Raw genomic sequence first — 17717 nt, 5'->3', positions numbered from 1 at the left:
GCCAATTCATTTCCAGCGATGGAAGAATGACCAGATACCCATAGAAGGTGAACAGCGTTTGCTGAATTCAGTTCTTCGATTTGAGTTCGACAAGCGATAACTATTTTCGACCTGGGGTTGGCCGAAGCAAGTGCTTTAACAGCAGCCTGGCTATCTGAACAGAAGTATATTACTTTGCCCATTACGTGCTGCTGATGTGCTGATTGCACTCCGCACATAAGAACAAAGATTTCGGCCTGAAAAACGGTGCAGTGTCTACCAAGTGAGTAAGACTGATACAGCCTTAGCTCACGAGAATAAACACCAGCCCTTCTCGACCTTCGAGAAGGGAGCCATCAGTGTAACATACGATGCCGTCTGAAATACTTCTTTCCAGATAACCAGATGTCCACTCTTCCCGGGAAGGGAATTTCGTGGAAAATGTCCTATATGGAAAATTACAAGCAATTGTAAGATCACTTGGAGCAAGGACTATTTTGTCCCGATTCACCAAAAGTGGAAACAACGAGGTGTGTGTTGATGTGCGGTTCACAGGAGTTTCCTCTGGTAGACCGAGTACCCGTAACCGGTAAGTGCAAGAAAGTGCTTCTTGTTTGAGATGAATGTGTAGTGGGGCAACGTCAAAGAGAACTTCTAGCGCTGCCGTGGGAGTTGAAGAGAAAGCTCCAGACATTGCCATTAAGCACATCCTTTGGAGATGGCCTAACTTTGATTGGACCATTCTCACTTCGCCCTTTTGCCACCACACAAGACATCCATAAGCCAATATTGGACAAACAACAGTTGTGTAAATCCATTTGATATACTTGGGTTTTAACCCCCAAGTTGTACCAAAGGTTTGCCGGCATTGCCAGAAGGCCATACAAGCTTTCTTGATTCTGAACTCAATGTGAGGTGTCCAGGAAAGCTTGGAATCAAGAATGACTCCAACGTACTTTACCTGTTCAGTCACATAGATTTCAGAATCAAAGAGACGCAAACGTCGAACGCCATTGCGGTTTCGCCTTTCCGTGAAAAGAACAATAGATGTTTTACTCGGATTAACCGAAAGGCCAAATTGGCGACACCAGCCCTCAACTACCTGAAGGGCGTTTTGCATCAGGTCGAAAAGGGTGCTGATGCACATACCAACTAACAATGTTAGGTAGTAGTCGACAAAACCATAAGTAGGAAAACCGCTACTATTGTGTTGCCTCAATAGCGTATCTGCTACGAGATTCCACGAAAGCGGTGATAAGACTCCCCCTTGTGGGCATCCACAAACACTCAATTTCTTAATCCCTGCTAGATGCAATGTCGAAAAGAGATATCGGTTTTTGAGCATTTGGTGAATCCAATTGGAAATCATTGGAGATATACCATGACTCCTTGCGACTTCCAATATGGCATCGAAAGGCACGTTGTCAAAGGCACCCTCGATATCTAAGAAAACACCCAAACAAGATTGCTTTTGAGCGAATGCTTTCTCGATATCGTAAACAACCTTGTGTAAAAGAGTCACAGTGGACTTACCAGATTGGTAGGCATGTTGGTTCACATGAAGAGGCACGTTGGCCAGATGAACATCACGGATGTGATGATCCACAATGCGTTCTAAGCATTTCAGAAGAAAAGAGGTCAAACTGATAGGTCTGAAACTCTTTGCTTCTTCATACGACGCACGACCCACTTTCGGAATAAACTTTACAGTAATATCCCTTCAGGATTTAAGAACATACCCTGTAGCAAAACTGCAAACAAGTAGTTTTTTCAAAACATGTTTGAAATGATCAAATCCCTTCTGAAGCAAAATAGGATAAATCCCATCTGCCCCAGGAGATTTGAAAGGAGCAAAGCTATTAAGAGCCCACTCAATCGATTCTATAGTTACAATACTCCGAGCCGAAGCTAAAGAATCATAACTACAAGAAAAGACATCAGGATCATCCGAAGATGTAATATCCACACATCCAGGGAAGTGTGTGCTGAATAAGCATTCCAGAACTTCCTCATCAGAGGAAGTCAGATCGCCATTTGGCAAACGAAGTTCGTTCACCCGGATATCCTTAGATTTCGCAAGGATTTTGTTTAACCGACTGACTTCACTCAAGCTGGAAACATTTGTACAAAGGTTTTTCCAGCCGGATCGTTCAGCAGACCGGAGAGCTTTCCTGTAGGCCTTGCGAGCCGACCTGAAAGCCTCCGAACCAGCCGAATGTCGTCTTTCTACATTGTTTCCTGAGTTTCGCCAGATCAGAGTTCCACCAAGGGGTTCCTCTTGTGATCTTAACAGACCGTAGAGGACATGCTTCTTCAAAAGCTTCCATGATGAAGGTCGTTGTAGTATCAACGGCATCATCTAAATCAATTGGAGTGCCAATGGATGGTGAATATCCATGAAATTTCGCTGCAACCAAATCAGTATAAAGATCCCAGTTTGTTGACCGAGGATTCCTGAAACGCTATGTTTGCGAAGTAACATTTAAATGTTCAAAAAAGATGTACCGATGGTCAGATAAAGGTTCTTCATCTGACACATGCCAATTGGTCAGCTCGTGACTAATTCTGCTAGAGCAAAGCGTTATATCTAACACTTCCTCTCTAGCAGATACCATGAAGGTTGGGCGGTTGCCTATGTTAAGTAATGCAAGATCTGTACTACTTAAGTACTCCATCAAACTGGAGCCTCTCAAGTTAATGTCTGAGCTGCCCCAGATGATATGGTGAGCATTAGCATCACTGCCAACAATTAGCGGAAGGCCTTTTGAAGTGTTGAGGTTTCCATCAGATACATCAATTGTGATAGCACATACATCTCTGGTGGTTAGTTCAGAGATGAGTGTAGCAACTATTGCGTTGTTGACAAGCACCTAGACAAGCACACAGGCTCGAGGCATGACACGCGAGTTTGCTATTTCATGTTTACTGAAAGTGACAAACACCGGGTTCACAAGGTTTCCTAGATAGAAATTTCCCTTACGAAAGTAAGGTTCTTGTACCAAGGCCAAGTCTGCAAAGATTGATCGTTGCTGTTCTTTTATGCTGAAGATTGGTCTGAGCTATCTTAACCGTAGCCACTACCCAAACTAGGTAAGATTAAACTCTTCGCAACAACAGCACAACAAAGAACAGCAACTATAAAACCAAATCGGTATCGATTGGAAAACGCCAAAGGCGAGGATACACAGAATATACTGTGTAAATCGCATAATGTGAAACCATATAGGTGAAAATTTAAACTAATTAACAACATCTTTATAATCCCGCCCTTATTTAGCCTCAAGTGAGACTAAAGAAGGGCAGCTGATTGTCTCGGAGAAACACAAGGTCCACTGCACCATTGCTCCGGTTAGCGCAGTAAGGGCTACATACTGTGGAGGGCGCCCTGGTACTCCACAGGCTCCGTTAGCGGTTAGGTTTTTATTAGACCCCCCTAGCCATTCATTCCTAGGATAGGTAAGCATAAAGCCGCATCACACCATGAATTAGGGGTCACCTGTTGGTGGATTCTTACCACCGGAACAGGCGGTCCGTAGTGTTATTCTTAGCCAATTGAGATAATCGCTACCGACACTACACAGCTATCTAGGCTGATCGAGAAAAGAAGTTAATATTGATGATCAACTTCATACGGACTCGAACAGCCGGGGGGAAGAGCAAATGACGAAAAATTGCAAGTGCCGGGGCTGGGATCGAACCCATGACCATCCACTTATGAAGTGAACGTGCAGCCACTACGCCACGGGCCCCGGCAATGCTGAGATGTTGGTGGAGTGCCCAACACCAGACGTGTCTTTCATGGGCATTGTAGCATTCATCTTAGTCCCACTAAGGTGACGTAATACAACGTAGAAAAGACGAATGTGGCCGGTATTTGCGGATTTCTCGTCTCCGTCGGCTCCCAAGTAACAATTTAAGTTTTGTTCTGCTCTATGAGAGATCTTCATGACCAATTTTATAAAACTTGCAATAAAAATGATTCATACACAGATCGAAAAGATAGTGTAAATTTCTGTGGCATATACATGATGCACATGATTGAAGTTTACATGATATGTCATGTAAATCTCATGAAAAGTCATGTAAACTTCCATTAAATGTCATGTAATGCAGCTCGACTCAGAGTTTTTACATGACATATGAAATAAATTTACATGATATATCATGTAAACCATCATAACTGGAAGATTACATGACTTAAATGAAGTTTACATGACGTGTAAACTTCATTATTTTTATCTGTGTACATCAAAACCTCTTGATAACTTCTTCAAGAGCATCTTCCGGCTAAATGGACCACTCTTGGAGAGGTTTTCTAAACAACAATAATAGTAGCAATAAAACTGTTTTAAAACCTAGATGAAAAAAATACATTCTCGAAAAGAGGTTATGATGATTGTTGATGTTTTTTTTTTTTTCATTAAAAACTATGACAGCTCAGGATGCAGAGAAGCTTCTTCGATGATACGTAAAGTCCAGGAGGACACATCATTTGTAAGTAGAAAGCGATCATTTCAAAGTAATATTTTAGTAGTTATTGTGGTGCATTCAATTTCACCGTGAATATTGGGATTGCAGAAACATAAAATTAATGCGCTTCGAAAATAATCAATATTATCATCTTGGAAAGAAATAAATCTTTTTTTTTTAATTTACTAAAACTACCTCGAATGACAGAAAAAAACTCAGCTGGGAGAGTTTATTTATGTAAGTATGTTATAGAAATGGCGGCAAATCATCAATTTATTGCTTATTTGAGCAAAATTCTGGAGCTCGATTTGAATAGGTCGTATGTGCTTTCGTCGATATAAAACTCGATCAGTTGGGTTCGCTTCTTATAGCGGAAACTGTTGAAATTTAACAAAATCAATACATACAACCGATTCCTTATCAAACAAGAAGTTGGTTTTATCATTAAAAGCCACCGAAATATCATCCATATTGCTACTATTACTAAAATAAACTGATCGAATTTTATATCGACGAAAGCACATACGACCTATTTAAATCGAGCTCCAGAATTAACTATTTTCGTTTCACGTCAGCTAATTCTTCAATATGGCGACGACCAGAATTAGCGAAAATAAAACGAAAGCAAGTTTACTTTTATGATGACCGCAAAAAAAAACCTAGCAGTGTCGTAGTTTCTCATTTTCCACCAACAGGTGTCGTTACTAATCGAACGGATCGCCATCTGTTGAGAGTTTGAACTGTTTTATTGTGGTAATAATGAATGCCAGAAGGTTTACATATTGGAGTGTTTTGTTTACTCTTAAAATCTGGCTTTATGGTTTTTATAAAAGTAGTCATAAATCTGTGAGTTTAAATTATTATTGTAATAAATCCCTAATAAAAATCAAACAAAACCGATCAGCAATGGAATTGTTACTTGGGCTAGGAAGTCCGCCCACGCTCTTTCGTCCCGGTACATGAGTGTTTCAGTTTCTTCTAGAGAGCCAAATAGTGCTGACGGGCTACGGCTTTGGCTCCTTGTGCTTTCGTTCGCTCTATCGTGGCGTTAGCATTCCATCCCTCTTCTATCTTCCACCAGGTGTCATCCACTGGTGTTATCCACTGCTTTCTCAGGGTACGTAGCTAACCCAAATTATCGCTCATTCCGTGCATGCTATGTACATTGAAAACCAGCTGCCTACTATCATCTAATTTTAGGTGAATTACGAATAAAAACAATTCCTGCAACGCCAATAAAAACAGATAAGAGCTTTGATAATTTATATTCAAAAAATAATCGGGTAAAACAAAGAAAAGCATAGAAGACGCTCAGAAGAAAATCATTTGGGAGGCAATATGAAGATTGTTCGCTTTCCTTCTTACTGCGGGTTCTTACGTAGCCAATGCACAAAAACGACAAATTCTGTTGACTAGTTCCAGATGATGAAACTAATCTTAGAGCTTGCCTGATAAGTGACTCCGCTGTTATTCGATCTGGTTTCTACCAGCTTACCAGAACTGCATGTGTTGATTGTGCTAACGTCACCCTCATGCTCTAAATCATTAACCGACGACGACGACGCCGGATCACTTCCAATCAAAATCAGTTTAAGGGCTCGTGACATGAACATGCGCTGCAGCCACTATCATCAGAGTAGTGTTGTAAACAGCATCCATTGAGGATTGATTGAACAAACTAGTCTGTCGCTGATCCAAGATTTAACCGGTTGCTCGACTTTCGCGCCATCACTTACAGCAGCTTACAGCGCCTTTCATCGGAGTACACTATCCGGTTAAGGGCGGATTCGACACTATTAGTGGAAGGGTGATAATGTTGAACTTATTAGTTCAGATGACCTAGTGCTGGCAGGATTCTATCTGAGGATCTTTGTTTAGGAAGCGCTAAATAAATGATTGACATAATCTATGAAGCAGGATGAGTTTGCAATCATAGCGGGTGTTTACGCTCCTTTTTGCCCATTGCGATTTAATTTATTTAATTACGTGTAAACTGTAGCAAATGAAAAATTTTCATCGATGCCATGACGGTGCAAAATAAGCTTGTCTATATTTCAATATGTACAGTTCTAAATAAAACAATATTAGAATCATCTAGCAAAACTACGCATCTGAGTATAGAAAGTGCCTTAAAATCTACCACCCAAGTGAGAATTTGGAATCATTAATAAGCATGCCAGCTTAACAAGTGTTCAACGAATGCGCCGACAGTTGAATAAGAGTATGTGTTGAAAAAAGAGTCGAATAAATATTTCTAACAGTTTAAATAGCACTTTAGTTCATCACATTTATGAAAATTGAACAACTGATCGAACAGAAGTTTAAGAAGTGTTGTTTAGGAATTCCCATCTACAGCTAAATAATGTTCTAATAATGTATGAAGACAAGCTGTTTCCGACATATTAGATGCTATTATTCCACATATCATTCACAGTGGAACTAGTAGATCAAACATAGGTTAACAAGACTAGCTAATGCTTAATCGTTCTGTTCAGCTGCTTATTAGCAGCGCACTTAATTGCCATTGTTCGCCATGTTTACATGTGTAAACACAGTTTCAAATTATTCTACATCAAACAGGAGCCTTCCCAAGTAACACAGAAAACATCTTCAGAAATAAAAATTACGGAAGATGTTTTATAATAGTATTATAAGCGGATCTAACAACTTCTTATGTTGTAATTAAGCTGAAACTATGTTGGCCAAAAACAAACATCAATAAAAATTATTTTTACTCAATAACGAATGAAATTTGCTACTTTTACAGTTATAAAGCACTATTAAAACAACAAATGCAAGTTAGTTTCTGTATGAAAAGTTTTGCATTTGCTGTGGTTTGCTGCCGCTGATAAGTAATCCGTTTTTTTGGTTTCGGTAAACAGACCAGCAGTACGGGTTTATATAAAAAAAGCATCCATCGAGCTTACTACTCCTGTCAGTACACCCCATGTTCTGATCACTATGGCAAACAAGTGTAGCCACATGAATCTTTCCTTAACACAATGCACTCTCTGCGGCCTTTTTGTGCCGGTTTTGATTACAGATCGTTACTACTGCAATGTTTGCTAGCCAGATCCAACTTCCAAAGCAATATCGTACAGCTTGTACTCCGCCCACCGTGAATGTGTGGAGCCGTAGCTTTTCGGACGTCACCTGGTTGAGACCGATGGTCATCGGAATGTAGATCCTGCCGGGCCCCTATCTCAAAAATCCCACGAACTGCAAAGCCGTTCATTGCTGAAGGATATTCCGAACACGGGATGGTCGGGTAAACCATCGACCACCAGGAATCTCGTGAAAACGAATAAACACTCCGACGGATCACCAACAAAACAAGTACCGTGATTGCTAATGAAAATATTTTGACATTTGACAGATACAGCTATGCCACGTTGAAAGATAAGCTGTAAATAAGTTATTTTGGTGTCGAGAAATTCTTCCCATAACAAAATTGAAACTAATGAATGAACACGCTAGGAAGATGTTATTTAAATGTATTATTTCCGTTATTATAAGTACTTTTTCAATCGTTTGCAGCGTAGTTGTTGGAAACTTTTTTTAACGTAATTTTAACTTTTTTACAACCAAAACAATGGGTTTGAATTGCGATTTGTGTTCCACCAGAAAAAGTATGCTGATCACAGCACCGCCTTAAAGCATTTGTACAAAAATAAAAAAGCAATTCAAAATATCATTCTTTTCTTTTTAATTTTGTTGTTATTCGGCTGAAAAAATATTTCTTAAACATAAACACATTTGAATCGCAACTGAAGAACGATCAGAATTGAACTATAGCTATAGTTGATTTTTTTTTGTTATTCTTGAAACTTTCAACCGATACTGTAATTCTCATGGAAAGCTGCCATATTGTTTTTCAAGAGAAATATCCCAAATTTTCGAAATTTTGATGTTCATTTTTTAATTTGACTCAGTGGCGCTTGAATTCTGATGAAGTAAAACCATAAGTTTCACCATGAAACTAGCAGCGCATGTGAAAAAACTCCGCCTTTATTGCATGAGCTTTTAAATTATATTGTCAGCACAGTTTATAAACTATCATATATGAGCCTAGCCTTCATCATCTGGAAAAATATCATGATGTTGCAGTTTTCAATACAATTACTTTGTGTCCGTTGATACGACTCGTGTACGTTTTGATAATAATACATAGTTTATATTTATATTGGTCTTGTATTATGGGATTCCACAAGTTATATTACCTTCAAACAACTGAATTCTAACAAATGTTTATGGTATGTTATATTAAAGCATTATATATGCAATATTGCTTGAAAATAACCTTATTCCAACTAATGAACATAATTGCATCATATAGGTTGTCTGCTAGTTGTTGATTATGACAAATAGCTTATTTACAATCGAAACCTTGGGTGGAATGTACTTGGAACGAAATTATTAGTACTATAAGTGAATTGGCATACATCTTGTATAACTTATAAGATGTTTTATAAGCCGCCATTTTTTGCGCTGTTTTGAATATATAAGTGTTTCAAATTATGTTAATAATGCAAGAAAAATACATCAGATCTAGTATGAAACGTGTATTTTGAACTGTTATATAACAAGTTGTGTTACTTGGGTGCAGCTACTACTAAGCTCCAGTAGCGCTGCTGATAGGGTCTCCAGTTAGCCCAATGGTTAAGGCTCGTTCCGGCCGGGAAAATTTTCTCGACTCCCTGGGCATTGTGTACCATTGTACTTGCCACACAATGTACAATAATTCAAGCAATGGCATTCAAAGAAAGCCCTTTAATTAATAACTGTGGAAGTCGTGCTTTCAGTACAAGGACCTGGGATCGAATCCCTCTCCCGAAAAACTAAAAAAAAAATCCCTCACTAGTGCTCATGAGGTTCATAAATATTAATAAAACATATAAAATTAATACTTATGATATTTTTTTTATATAAAATTGCGAACTATATAATATGACATGATTTGTTTCGTTGATGAATCTTTTTTTTAATCAACGCTGTCCGTTTGACAGACCCCCACCCACCTCTACGTGGACAAGTATAGACTTTCCTTAAAACTCCTCCCCCTTCTATTCAAAGGTGTCCATGTGATATATGGAGAGTATGGAGATTAATTTATTGATTAATTCTGGGGATTTTTCCAGATTTTTTTTTCAGACGTTCCTTAAGGCATTCCCTTCTCAAGTAACACAGAAAACATCTTCAGAAATAAAAATTACAGAAGATGTTTTATAGTAGTATTATAAGCGGATCTGACAACTTCTTATGTTATTATTTAACTGAAATTAAGTTGCCCAAAAACAAACATCAATAAAAATTACATTGACTCATTCATGTATGAAACATGCTACTTTTACAATTATATAGCACTTCAAAAGCATCAAATTCAAGTTGATTTATTTATGATCAGTTGCGCAGTCTTTTATGGTTTGTGTTAAATGATTTCGGTGGACTGACCAGCAGTAATATCTCTAGAAAGAATCAAGCATCCACCGAGCTTAGTTCTCGTATTACCCCGTCATGTTAGGCTATGTTCTGAGCACTTCTGTAAACCATTGATAAGCCACTTCAACCTTTCGGAAAAACAATGTACCCTCTGTGGCCCTTTGCGCCAGTTTTGTAGACTTTATGTTGCTATTACAATGTTCGCAATCCTGATCCAACTTCCCAAATAATTCCGCTCCACACAGCTTGCGCTCTAGCCACCGCGAAAGTGTTAGTATGTATATTAGATGTTGCTTTTCGGATGCCATCGTAAATGCCGGGACTGCTAACAGATCTTGTTGGCCGGGATGTAGATCCTGGCGGGTCCCTGTGTCATAAATCCTACGAACTGTGAAATCGTTCATCCTTAGCGCTGCAGGAAACTGACTTCGAACACGGGATGGTCGGGTAAATCATCGACCACCAGGAATCCCGTGAAGACGACGAAACTCCGACGGATGACCAAAACAAACAAGCAGCACGATTGCTAATAACAACATTTTGACGTTTGACAGATATAGTTAAGCCGCGTTAAATGATTAGCTGTAAAAGAGTTAGTTCAGTGTCGCAAAATACTTTCTATGACTAAATTATGAATCTATTGCGAAGTAGTTCGCGAAAAGTAATTTTTACGTAATTTCAACTTATTTACAATGACAACACTAGATTTCGATTGCGGTTTGTGTTCCACTAGATAAAATTATGCAGATCACAGTACCGCCTAAAAAATAAGTACACAAATAAAAATGCGACACAAATTGATTTTTTTTTCAAATATTTTTGTTATCAATTGGTAGAAATTGTTTTCTCAAATTTAAACTCATTAGGTTACCAATTGAAGTATGATCAGTTGTTTGAATTACAGGCTAAAATGTAAATATGGTTGAAATTTTAATAATTCCTAATACTTTCAACCGATACTGTAATTCTTATGGATAGCTGCCATATTGTTTATCGAGACAATTTTAAAGAAATATCGCAAAATTTCATAATTTTTATATGCATTTTCTAATTCAACTCAATGGTGCTTGAATTCTGATGAAGTAAAACCAGAAGTTTCGCAGTGAATCTAGCCGCGCATGTGAAAAAGCACCATCTCCACTGGCTAGTTCCCATATAATAAATTATACTATCAGCAAAATTTTTAAGCTGTCATATATTATAGCATCCATTACTTGGAAACAAATATGTTGTTGCAGTTATCAATACAATTGTGTTTTGTCCGATGATACAGCATAAGTACAAGATTCATGTAGTGTCGATATTCAATTTAGTGTTTTACTATGGGATCCCACAAGCTATATAACCTTCAAATAACTTAATTCCAACTAATGATTATTGTATGTAATATAACAGCATTCTGTAAGCTGTACTCTTCGAAAAATACCTTATTCCAACTGATGATAGTGGCTGCATTAAATAGGTATTTTGCACGTTTTCAATGAAGGCAAATATCTTATTTGCAACCAATTAACATTCAGTGGCTGGATGGAACGTACCTTGAACGACATAATTAGTACTATACGTGTATTGGCATGCATCTTATATAACTTATAAGATGTTCTATAAGCCGCCATTTTTTGCGCTGTTTTGATTATATAAGTGTGCCATATTATGTAAATAATGCAAGAAAATTACAACAGATCTAGTATGAAACGTGTAATTTTAACTGTTATATAACAAGTTGTGTTACTTAAGATTTAAGTATGTGATTCCCCCGGAATCAATCCAGAAATTCGAGCCTGAGATTCCTCCAAGGACCCCTGATGGTTTCCCAAAAGCAACCCACTCAAGGAGGGATACAAGTAGGAACTTCTAGAAGAAACACTTCGAGAAATCTAAGAATGAAGCCATGGGTGAATTCCAGATAGAACTCATTCAGGAATTTTAAAAACACCTCCAGTTGGTATCCCATAGAAAATTCCTGTTTGAATTTTAAAACGATGGCTTGGTAGATTGCCAGAAGGAAATATTTGAAGAATTTTTGAGCTGCAAACTGGTGAAATGATAAGGAGCGTCCAATATAGCTCTGCTCCTCACAAGTTCCTACATCATGCTTCAACGGGTCAAGCGATGACAAAGACCGTCAGCTAAGAGTTGTGTGCTCATGCGCTGTCCATAAACTACGTAGACTTATTTTTGATCATCTTGGATCCCCCCTCTCCAGTTAGCCTAGTGATTAAAGCTATGGATCGCCAATCCGGTGACGGCAGGTTCATGCAATGGCTGGCAAAGGCCTTCAATTGGTCGGCGTTCACTCAGAGTGGACTACGCGATTTTTTGGGCAGGTAAAAATAAGCTGAGGAATTCATTAAACCTGAACTTTTCGAAGTTATTTTGATGCAGAATATTAGTATTTCTGAAAATAATACCAGAGATTTGAAATTTCAAGTGCTTGCAGGACATTTTCTCGAAATCATTGAAAAGCACATGGACTGGTCTTACTTAACGACGACCAATTAATAACTGTGGAAGTGCTTAAAGAACACTAAGTTGAAGAGAGGTAGGCCAAGTCCCAGTTGGGACGTAGAGCCAAAAAGAAGAAGAAGAAGATCCCCTCCCCCTCGTAGACTTTTGTTCATACAAAATTTGCGGAATTTGTATGGACTTTGGTCAGACCCCCTCCCCCCATAAGAGTCTACGTTGTTTATGGACAGGCCCTTAGCTGATAATACAGCCTAGGCACTGTTGTCCTTCTGACTTCAGCTAGATTGAGGAAGTACTTCCTGAGCGTCTGTTCACCAAGGAGGTGCGGCCGTGAGTGCGGCTCAAACAGCGTCTGTTTTGGCATCCAGCGGCTAAGTATAAAATGATCCGCCATTGGAAGCTATACTTAAGATGGCAAGTCCCATCACGGTGGATAGCATACTTTAGGCTAACACTGTTCCCGAAACCCAAAAACCGTTAAAGGAACCGTAAATGAAAGATTACGAACTGATTTAACTTCTTATGAACCTAAAAAAAACCTGGAATAATCCAAAAGGGAAAAGTTCTAGAAGAATGTCAGAAGAAAAAATGGAAAAATTCTTAAAAGGAACTCAAAAAAACGCCATACTACAACTCTTGAAGAGGAAGAAATTCGGAAGGATCTCTTGGTTAAAAGTCAGAATGAATTTCTTTAGGAAATTCAATTCCTGATGGAACTCTTTAAAACATTTCCAATTGAACCCACCAGATGGAATTTAAAAAGGGCTATCTGGTTTAACTTTAGAACAGGGATTCCCAACCTTTTTGAGGTGGCGACCCCCTTTAAAAATTGTCGAAACATCTGGGGCCCAATGATTTTTTTTTTGGAAAAAAATTCGAATTTAATGAACGAAACCAAGTTTTTTGGGAACAGTGACGTAGCCAGAAATTTACTGTGGGAGGGGCTTTCGACGATCAATGATACGTTTTTTTTTATTCGACACTCACATTTCGTTAACAATGATGCCATGTACATTCAATTTGAGTTATAGCTGAAAAATAGCGGCGCAGCCGAAAAATTTTTCATCTGAAGGAGTTTTATACTGAAAATTTGTTCCTAAAATTGTTGCTTTCGCGGATGGCGGTGTACAAAATTAACAATTGGTATAATATGCACAAAATAGAATAAAAATTTAACAAGTTTTTGGTAACATCGCGGCCCCCTTGGACTGGCTTCACGGCCCCCCAGGGGGCCGCGGACCACCGGTTGGGAACCCGTGCTTTAGAAGGAACTCCTGAAGAAATCTCTGGAGACACTCTTGCGGAAATTCCTGATAGAACTTCTAATGGAAATCTAATGGAAATCCCAAAGGAAGTGCTGGAGAACCCTCAGGACAGGACCTCTAGGTGTTTTTTCTGCACAAACTTCTGGAGGGATTCCAAGGGGATCGTAGAAGGCTGTGCGCGTGATCGGTTGCATTTATGGATCGTCCGTCATCCAATATTTGTAAACGAATTCTAAGAGATACACAAATGGATGATCATGCCCTGAGCTCGAAAACGTGAAGGAAAAACAATACAATAGAGCGGATTTTATTTTCGACTTTCCATACAAGGCTGGCATTTGAAATCGTTTTTTGTTCTATTTTTAAGCAAAGTTTATCTCTTCATACACCTCATTCTTCTTAACAAATGCATCAATTGAGCCGATTTTTTTACTGTAACTCGCTTACATCTTATATTTCAAAAGTTCATTTAGAAGAAAAAAATTTTTTTCTTTAAAAAATTACAAATCTTTATAATTTTTTGAAAATTTTGCTAAAATTTAAGAAGATCGTCCCATATACTCACCGATATCTCAACGTTCACCAATCTGACGCAAAAATTGTGTTCAGATGATCAAAGCATCTTATGATTAGCTTCCTATGTTTGGAAAGATTGTAAATTGGATGACTGCAATGTAAGATATTCGAATTAAAAAAAAAAACATATTTTTAAAAACTGTTAAACTCGATTTTTAGGTAAAGTTCAAAAACTGTTGTACTCAAACATTTTTGGAGCACGGTCTTGAAGCCAGCACTTAACAATGCATCAAAAATAGTGGTCGTTGAGTTCACGACTGTTGTTTTATTTTGTAAGCTAGTGTTACCTAGAAGAACATCCAGGAAGGAAATTGCCGAAGAATCTCTTCGGCGAATCTCCGTGAAACTTCGAGAAAACCCCCCTGAGAGAAATCACTGCTAAATATTTACAATGAAGTTGTGTAGGAATTTCTGGACAAATTCGGATGACAGGTTTCAAACCTATAAAAGGCTAACACGCAGGCTATTTTGACACTTATTTATTAGGGCTAGTCTCTAAGAGTCTGCTAGTCGTCTGGTGGATAAGCGCAATCTTGAGTTTTGAATGTGATAATATCTTGAGAAACAGTGTAGCAATTAAATGTTTATTACTGATTTCACGTTTCAATCTACACTTAAAATAAAATCTAAGTCTATTGTACTTCTGCCTGTTGCAACTTCTTCATGACTCTAGAGGTCAGAACCTGGATTCGCTATGAGTCAATGTGACTAAAAAACGATATGCAATAGTGTAGTAAATCTAACTTCCATTTCTATGCCGATCAGGAGACACGTACGCTCAATCTTTGACAACACCTTGTCAAACTTTAAAATAATTTCGTTTCTCCGACTCCTCGAGCATGGTCACCAGGGAATCCAGAGTCTCCTCCCCAGTTGGTATTATTTGCTCCGGTGGAAGTACGAATCCATTGTAACCACCCATGGGACGCAGCTCGTACGTGTAGGACAATCGCACCTTCTGAACGCCATATGCCCACTCGCTGCTGCTTCCACTGGCCGGATAAATTGCGTCGTAGATGTTCCCGTAGCGGTACTGTGTCCCGTACCGCTTTGCCAAGGATGTTACGGTCGCATTGGCAATCTCGTCCAGGTCGTCGTGATTCGGCGTTCGTTCACTGGTGTGCCCGTAGGGGAAAAGCAGCAACTGGGAGTATGAGTGGAATGCGATGTAGGCTTGGATCTTTCCGCTGAGTGTGTTTATGTACTCGGACAGAGATTTCGTTTCCTTCTCGGAGAATGCCCCTGGCCCACCGTACGAGTCAGCATAACAGCGACGACTGGTTCCTGCTACTCCCCAGAAGAAGTCCCAATTCCGGTTGGGATCGGCCCCAAAACATCCATTCGGATACGGAGTTCTGGTCTTTCGCCAGTAACGGTTCCTTCGGTGGCTGTAGACGTAGCCATCGGGGTTCACGCTTGGGAAAACGTACCAGTCGTAGCTTTCGGCAATTTTTCTCACACTGGCGTCTTCACTTGTGAGCAGTTCGTTCAAAATGTAGGTGACCGTAGCAGGAGAGATCCACTCGCGAGCATGGATACCACCTTCGATGAAAATTCCCGGATTACCAGATTTATACGACACTTTGACTCCTTTAATCGATCGTTTTTCGTAAGATCGCCCTCCTTCAATCACTTCGACTTGCGTGTATTCCGCCGCAAGCTTATCCAACCAAGCATGGATTTCTTCCAAATTGTGGTACTCCGTCCAGTCAAACACTCCCTTCAGTCGCTTCGACTGCATTCGATTGCGTTCGTCATCGATGGTTTGTTGCACATTAGAATTAATTATCCTTCCGCAAATTTTCTCCATCTTCAAAGTCTCTGCAAAGTCAGCCAGCTTATGTGGCGGCACTATCACAGTAAATTTATCGCCAACTTTGTGTCCACTTTCGAGGAATATGTAGGCATCACTGTTCATTTCAATCCCATGCAATGTATCCATCTGCTGCTTTGTCTTCGCGGTCACTTGGTATACTTTATAATTGTCATATCGAGCAACTTCTTCACAGAAAACCAACTGCAAACTTAATAATATCACCAACGCACCCACTTTCGTCAGGAGATCCATTATGAAGAACCGCTCCCTTGGAACTGCGTTTCATCAGGCAGATGACCGTCAATTTATATGAATATTATTACCTGCAGATCCCGGATGACCACCCAGCGACGGATGGTCACATCTGTGATGGAACTGCTTGGTATGTGCATCGCCACCAGCTTCGTACCGGCGCGGAATGGCTAATGAGCATCGAAGTAGCGCGAACAGTTAAGTCCATTGATAAAGTTCAACAGGTTCCCGGGGGATTGGGCCCGTGGATGGATGGCTAGTAGCATATGAATTAGCAAGTTTCACTTCTTAAGGTGTCTGTCGCGGTGGGTACCTACTGTCATTGACCTTGGGTGGGTGTTTGGAATTCTAGAATTTCGCGGGACGTAATTTCTTTAGGCACAGTATTGTTGATTTATTAATTCATAACTGTTGCATATATTTACTTTTCAGTGTTATATGAGCACTTTAAGGTTTATAACTGAACTGAGAGCTTTTGCAGTTTGCATTCGTATATTTTGTGACTGGCACGATGATATTCTATGCAAAACTGCATCAAACTACACACCACTGATGTTCAGCTATGTTTAAAAAAGTCTGATGATGGCAGGTTGTACTGTGCAGTTGTCACAATTTTTCAAAACTGCGTTCAGAAAGCATCAAGAAGTTGATCAAAACTGAAAACAGTGCTGTAATGGTTCATTACGCAACGCAAATCAGTGATGTAATGAACCATTACAGCACTGCCATTTTGGTGTGGGGAAGTAGGCCTTTTCCGGGCAGATTTGCATGAGGTAAAACAGCTTATTACGATGAGAAATTGCAAAAAAATTGACTAAATCATCCACAGTAAAAATCTAGAAATCTAGATAAAAATCGTTACACAGTGTCAAAATTTCAATTATTATCAAACTTTCATGTATCTTGGATTTTTCTTCGGAGGATATCAGCATTATGGCTATATTTTGTGAACGAACAGTTTGAAAATAATCCATCGGAAAAATTATGACTTACTTAAGTGTTTGGATATTTTCCTTACCAAAGTTATTTCAATACTGTTTTAAGAAATCTTGGGAGCAATTTGTGTCTTGAAGGAATGTATAAAAGAATGTGTAGAATTCTTGGGAATTCTTTCAACAATCTTTTGTAGAATGTCTAAAGCAATCCTTGCAGAAAAATCTTTATATAACTTTCGAGAAAATTTTGAAAGAGTTCTGAATTGCTGATTCCTGATATATCCGTGAATCGTCAAACGGGGTTACTTGCAACAGCGCACAATGGTCCACGAACCAGATTTACGAGGAAAGATGCATTCAGCGCCTTCAAATGATTTTTTAGACAAATATGGTCTTCTACAAAGTTGTTGCTAATAATAAGGCCCTCTTTCCAATATACATGAACATAAGGGGGGTCCATATTTTCACATGAATTGGAAACCAAACTTTTTATTTTTAACTATATAAATTCTTCGGCAA

At 39.1% G+C, this 17717-nt stretch overlaps 1 protein-coding gene across 1 annotated transcript; it reads right to left on the bottom strand.

The window, feature by feature from the left end:
* Positions 1-14654: 14654 nt before the first annotated feature.
* Positions 14655-16309, bottom strand: LOC109409299 (zinc carboxypeptidase A 1-like). Its single transcript, XM_019682741.3, has one exon. The coding sequence runs from the start codon at positions 16261-16263 to the stop codon at positions 14995-14997; it is 1269 nt and encodes a 422-aa protein (XP_019538286.3). The 5' UTR covers positions 16264-16309; the 3' UTR covers positions 14655-14994.
* Between the last annotated feature and the right edge of the window lie 1408 nt (positions 16310-17717).

This window comes from Aedes albopictus, chromosome 2 (assembly GCF_035046485.1).
Source record: "Aedes albopictus strain Foshan chromosome 2, AalbF5, whole genome shotgun sequence".
In the NCBI taxonomy this organism is placed as follows: Eukaryota; Metazoa; Arthropoda; class Insecta; order Diptera; family Culicidae; genus Aedes; species Aedes albopictus.
Note: the sequence above shows the minus strand (reverse complement) of the source record. Positions and strands in the feature narration are given on the sequence as shown.